We start from the raw sequence: 6,938 nt of genomic DNA on the forward strand, positions 1-6,938 counted from the left end.
CTGAGAAAGCATTGTCATGGCATGACAATGATTTGTGACATTTAGAGTAAAATGTATTTTAAAACCTTTTTAAACTCCTCTAACTGACCTAAGTCCATAGACGAACAGATGTGAAGGTTTTCTTTTCTTCTTCTGCTCAATCATATGCTAAGGAACAAGAACAGCATGACATAACGGTGAGTAAATAATATGAATCCTTAGTGAAAGTTTGTGATTGCTCGATTCATGGTGAGAGTGGGGGGGGGGGGGGGGGGGTTGCTTAAAATCAACCCCCTACTTACGGGCTTCAATTTGTCAGGTCAATCACAAAAAAATGGAAGGTCTGTATAGTTCAAAGGAACTCACTCCCTCAAATTCCCTTTTGGCTCGGTAAAAAGCACTGTCGAGACATTGCACATGTGTGTAAGAAACTTGTAAACGATCCAGCCCTGTAAAAGACAGACATAAAAAGGTAATTATTTCTGAATAATCAGAAATACATATCCGTTTTGTGAGTCAATTGATGTGGAGGGGAAATACTTTGCAATCTTAATAACTCTTGTGTCTGCCTGATAGAAAGAAAACCCAGAGAGACAACTGGGGGTTTAAAGAGTCACGAGAGGCTGCAATTAAAGTAATCCCTAACTCTTGGCTTCAATGTCAAAGAAATGTGCGATCACATCCCAATCCTCGAACTCATTCCCATGACACTAAGCTGGGTTCTTTCCAAAGGAAAGTAAGGCAGCATCTGTGAAAAAAGTCTGTCACGGATACACACCCCTCAGACTACCAACAGCAAGTGCTTTCAGCAAAACTGACACAGTGTACTATGCAGTGAGCATGTACAAGCATGTAACACTTCTCTTGCCAATGATTCACGCGGTTATCGCTGTAGTACACGGTGGTAGTACGCGTGTACATTTATTTCACTTGGGGCAACACGGAAATGTCTTAATAACGTCCATCACTTGTAAACAAGCTGAAGCAACTCTGCACATACTGATGTGGTTACATATCTTGCAAAACCATGTTAGGCAAGAAGCAACATATCATAAGTGCCGGTGCCCGAGTCTGGATGAGCAAAGAAAATGCAGACGAGGCTTATGATCGCGCCGTTTCTTTTATTGACTCACCCTCTCAATCACCACAAAGGTGAGGTCACCCAAAAGTCTGAGCGATGACCTTATCTCAAGATTAGCTTGAAAGCAAATCCTCGTCGTGTTTGTGTCTGTAAAGCCCACAGTCACTCTGCATTTAGCTCTGTTTTGGTCTCCACCAACTCATGAGGAAAACTATTTCGCTCCTAAATGCTCCACTTGTGTCACCGGCTCGTGTCTAACTTTGTCCATCTGCTATTTGCTGCTGGGCAGGTAGCGTAGTGAGTCAATGTAGTCTCATAAATACATCGAGGACATAGTCCAGTGGTTCTCAACTGGTCTGGCTGCGGGACCCACCATCACCCCTTAATGACAAGCCGGGACCCACTACCCAAATTTGGGTCCTTGTAGACCAGCTGCTAATCAAACTACAAAGGGATCTGTATCCGTCACTATGAATCATCAATGATCAGAATTAGTATCGGCTGCAAAAAGAACGTGATCGGGGATCTAAAAGTTATATTTCTAATCTTGTGGAAGGTTGGAGGCTGTTATGATTGTTGAATGAGATGTTCACATATGGGTGTAATGTTTGGAAGTCCACATGGTTTTGCCAAATAATAAATCAAGAATACATATAGATGTACACCCAGGATGAGAGATGCCGAAAGGAAGAAGCCAAAATGTTGCTGAACCTTGGTTTGATGCAATGTCAGAGTATAAAAAGGAAGCAGAACTTGAACCTGTACTTGAAGCTCGTATTATATCCTCTCTGGACAGAAGATGTCAAACGGATTTCCTTCTCGGTGGAAGCTGGCACATTAATGCTGAAATTGGACCCTTTGGCGAGCAGCAGTCGGCTCTGAAGCTTTCACACGGTGGAAATGTCACCTGTCACACGCACTTATCGTCTGCCTGCACGCTGTGCATCAGCTCTGTCTGACCCTGTGGGTCTGTGCTTTAGCTGCCGTCATGCCCTGTAACTGGCATTAGCTGGAGAGATGAGGACCTGGCACGGTCCGAACCCGCCACGTTAACCAGCTTTGTTTGTATACAAGCCATAAGTGGATAGGGAATATGATGAGCTGCCCATTAGGCAGAAGTGAAAGGGTATTTAATTGCACTGGCCTATTTAAAATCCAAATACTTAAGCAGCATATGGCTCCGTGTAGCCAACAGCATTTATATGTCAAAGGGCTGTTGAATCAGTCAAGTTGGTTTCTAGAGAGACTGCACTGTTGAGAGCACTGCTTTTTCAGTGTGTAACTTCAAAGTTACTGTCCATAACAAGAAGCGTAGGCTCGCAGAGTTCTCGTTGACTGCGAAGAAAAACTAACACTTGAAAAACTCACACTGGGACAGAGGCGAAATGCAGAGAATACACACAGTTAATATATTCTTTTGGTCTGCGTATATGTGTGTGTGGGCGGCGATGGCATCTTTCAATAACCGATGCGACTGCTGTCGAAAAACATGACAGGAAGGAAAGGAATGAAGAGGAGAGAGACGCAACGAGAAACAAAAGTGTCGTGTGTCATTGAGAAGAAAGACAAAGAAACGCATGCCAAAGCGATGACCGAGGGAGGACATGAGAGCAGAAGACAAAAGAAGACAGACTTAGAAATATAATAGACTGTAAAAAGAGGGGATGTGTCACTTCCCATGTCCTTAAACAAATCCATCAGCGTGGTTTCAATGCACATTTAGGACCAAATGAACTGACCCTAGACCTTTGAGACGTGAATCAGCTCTGCAGAACGACCCTTTATTTGTGTGAAGAAGAAACTGGAAGCTACACAGCCAAGAACATCTGGTTTCCAGTACAAACCTGCCCCCTTATAACCCACAACCTGTCTTTACTGCAGGGAGGGATTCACAAGCAGACACAACTCAAGACCTGTTGATTTCCCAGCATGCCCTGCTCACATTCCTGACCTCCTTCTGTCACTCTTTCACTTGACTCACCCCTGTTGCTACGTCTCCCCCACACTTAACACCCCCCCCCCCCCTCCTTATTGCTGTTTTTGAGTACAAGCTGAACAGTTAAGTGTGATTCAAGAATGATTTACAGGACACAACTTGACGAATGGGGGGAAAAAACCTGCTGCTAACAGTATAGTAAGAGTGCACAAATTCATCCCCTGAACAACCTTGGTCAAGTTGCCTTTAAGAGTGTGAGATAACTGTGGCCTGACAAAACCATGAAAGCTGGCGCCCTGCAGAGTTGGGAATCTGGTGAGAAGGCCAAAAGGGAATGATAAGACCACTTTCCTCAACCTCTTAGCCCCCATTTCTTAATCTGCACCCAACAGAGACCGAGGCAGTGGGATAGTGACAGAGATCCCATGAGCAGTCTTTCCTCTCTCCTCTATTGGGGCCATGTTCACACCGACAATAGCACTGTGTCAAACAAAAAATATGGAGAATATAAAAATATAAACAATCGTTAATAATTATTTCAATGAGACCAATGCATCAGCGGGATTCTGGGGTAAGGCAGGATCACCCGGCAAAAAATGCAAGGTTGTCCGCGAGAAATTGTGGCCAATCAGTGGAGGTTTCCTGATGGAATACCTGGTAAAATGAACAAGGCAATTATACTGTTAATCGTAAAGTTTTTTGTTGCCTGATAAATCTCCAAAGTCAAGGATGTTTTGCTCAAACTGGACTTGCAGGATCACTTCTCACTGGTATCCGCAGCAACCCCCGCAGACCCCTGTTTTTTTTAACACTGCTATTTTTGGTCCGAATGCCTGCTAATTGCGGATGTTTGACGTGAACATCCCATCCTTTTGCCACAGGGCAGGAAGGAGATCACAGATAACCCGGGAATGCCTAATCAATACTGTCAGTGCACAATGACCGAGCATGAGGGCACAACAAGCAGAAAAAGCGGAATCCCCTGCATGCTCAACTGGCCAACAAATGAGATGACAGATGAGCAGAAAGAGGACACAACTGGCCTAATTAAATCTGGGTATGCTCTCTAAACGTGCAATAACACAGATTTAAAATCAAAGTTTGTCTTGTGAACTGATCATGTGAGAAAACCAAGTCGGCATTCGGATTATGAAGCTCGGTTCATTACTCACTGTGCACAGAGCCTTGCTGCGGACTTGCGACTTTGGGTGGGCTGATCCTGCTCTTCGGAGGGACCGTCTCCATATTTTGGCCCTTCTCACCTGGACCCTGGCTGGGGGCCCGAGTCTCAGTCTGGGTCTCGCTCTGTGCTTTCTCCTGTGGCACAGCGGCCTTTAAAGACTTCTGTCTGCTCAGGATACCGTCGCTACCAGCCCTCATCAGCTTTTCCCCCACGCTCAGCACCCGGGCTCGACCGGCGGTGCCAAGGCATTCCTTCCTGGAGGGGGGCAGCTTGGATCTGGCCCCTATGGAGGGGGGCCGGACAAGCCTGGAGGCTTTGGACATCCTACGGGTCGGCGGATCAGGACAGCCTCTTCAGTCTTTCTCAGCCAGTGTGACTGCAGCTGTGTGCCGTGGGCAATCCAGGGCTTCTCTGCTCTCAGTCAGTGTGACTCTGTGACTCTCCAGCTCCAGCGTGTTGTGACTGGTGCAGGTAGGCTGCGAGGGCCAGAGGGAGGGCACTTTTGGGAAGACGAGCTCAGAGGGTGAGGGGTGAACAGATCCTTGGATCTCTTCTCCTGGCGTGGCCCCCTGGGATCGTCCTCCAAAGCAAACAGTGCGTGAGTGTGTGTGTGTGTGTGCCGGTAAACTGGTTCATGTGTGGACAAACCTGTGGAGTGACAGGACGTGCTGTGTCAAATGCAAACAGAAACTCAGGTCTCCGATGTCAGCGCATTCCGGCTTTTTAATCCCCCCTCTGCCTCTCTTCCTCCGCCTCTCACACACTCTTCCTCTCCATCCCTCTCTTTTTTTGCAATGTCTTGCGCTCCCTCTCTCTTTCAGTTGCTCTCATACTATGCTTGTCAACTTCTCTCTCCTACCTCATGCCTGACAATTATTTCCCATGTTACTGTCCTCTTCTGCCTTCTCTCTTCTCTTCTCTTGCGCTTCGGTTCACTCGCTCTTCTTTGCTGATGCTCAGCGGGTAACCATTCCAGCCCTCCGGCAGACGGAGACCATAGACAGGAAGATTTAGAGACAGCAAGAGGGGAAAAAAAAGAAAAGAGAAAAAGAGAGCACGAGGGAGATAGAGAAAGTGCTGGCAGAGGCTTTGCGGAGAAGCCCTTCTCTTCAGGTGCAGCTGCACAAGCTGTTCCAGATGTGTGTGCAGCGCTTCACGTCATCAGCCGACCGCTCAGAGCCACTCTGGTACAATCACTGGCTTAACCTCATCCTATTTCCCCTCATTCTTCATATTTTTCTCTGTCTGTCTCTCGTCCCTCCACTCTCCAGTCTGTACTCCTCACATGTGATGAGACGTTCAGGCTACCAGAGGCAGGAATGCACACATGCACAACACAACACACCAAGCCCTTCACTCACTGGTGGAATTTACAGAGATTTAAAGAGCGCAAAGGAGGGGAGCCTTACAGCATGTGTGTGTGTGTGTCTGTGTATACAAGCGTCACACAATGGAGCTGTTCTGATCTCCTGCGCCGAAGACATCCGCTGTGACAATAAAAACAGCAGAAGTTGGCTCGGAGAGAAACAGTAAGCAGGAGAAGACCAGAGCTTGCAGATACTTCTCTTCCTCGCGTCCAGAAAAAAAATCCACTTCTTCTCAAAAACACTTCTTTTCTTCAGACAAAGTGCTTCGAACTATTGTCTGACTCACAGGAATTTTCCTCAGCACACAGTGATCACTGCCAGACAGGAACAATAAAGTATGAATCATTGTTCGTAGGGCCGAAAGAGCAAAAACAACAACCATTAAAGGAAGATTTTACGGCCATTAATCTTAGAGAAAGTGAGAACTCTGAGAAGTCTGTTTCTTGTTGTAAAAGCACATCTTGCTGACACAGACAGACTCTGGAAAGTAAACCACAATCCTATAAACTCGTCTAATTCATTACCTCTGCACACAGGTCACCATATTTCAAGCACCGCGCCTGTGACACTTGTGTCACAGGCAGCATGCGAAATGGACATGTGATATAACGCACAGGGACACCATTCCGTGCTTACAGACTAAACACCAGAAAATGGATTACAGTGAGCAAAAGGATCAACCGTGTCCAGGCAACGCGTTATAAAAGAGCAACTATCCACATGGACCGGATCACGGGCTTCGGTTCAAACAGGGACGATTTCTCTCTCCGACCTGGTGCTGTGCCGCTCAGATATCACAAAACGTCCCAGTTAAAAGTCCCAGTATGGAAAAGCCTGATTTAATATTTCATATGTGCCGCCAGGCTTTACACTGCTCTGTTCGGAACCTGCTTGATGCATCCCCCCCCTCCCGATTGCCTTTTAGACAACTAAGCCCTCTGAACACGATGACAGCCATCGCTGATTGTATAGATATGAAATATTCATAATATTCCCACATATCTGTAAGGCTTCAGATAAAGAGCAAAGCAGATTGACCTACATACTTTTCCAATGAATAGTTGACTGACAAAATCGGAGGGCTAACAACCTCGTGGGAAACGCTGCATGTCTGATGGATTTTTGCAAGAGAGAGAGAAAAAAAAGTCAAGAAGATAGACATTTCCATAAGATTAAATATTAGAAGTGTGCCAGATTATAGTTGTGCGTCACCAGCTTTGCTGAGTTTACGGCATCGGAGTACTAAGGATTACATCAAACCTCAAAAAAAAACAAAAAAAACCCAGACATATAGGTTTCAATGAGTAAGTGAACGGCAACTCTCTCATATTATGGTTAGTGGCTATTTGTATGTGTGTACATGCTGGGAGTAAATGAAAGCCCTCTGTGTGG

At 46.0% G+C, this 6,938-nt stretch overlaps 1 protein-coding gene across 6 annotated transcripts in view; it reads right to left on the reverse strand.

The window, feature by feature from the left end:
• kiaa1217 (KIAA1217 ortholog) overlaps positions 1–4,502 on the reverse strand; it is a gene marked incomplete at its 5' end in the record, with an annotated part of 74,417 nt that extends 69,915 nt beyond the window's left edge. For all 6 annotated transcript variants that reach the window (XM_079292198.1, XM_079292199.1, XM_079292196.1 and 3 more), the window contains one exon: positions 4,169–4,502. In XM_079292198.1, coding sequence (XP_079148324.1) covers positions 4,169–4,502 — 334 coding nt within the window. The remainder of the gene's footprint in view (positions 1–4,168) is intronic.
• Between the last annotated feature and the right edge of the window lie 2,436 nt (positions 4,503–6,938).

The sequence above is a fragment of the Melanostigma gelatinosum genome (assembly GCF_949748355.1).
Source record: "Melanostigma gelatinosum genome assembly, chromosome: 20".
NCBI classification, from domain to species: domain Eukaryota; kingdom Metazoa; phylum Chordata; class Actinopteri; order Perciformes; family Zoarcidae; genus Melanostigma; species Melanostigma gelatinosum.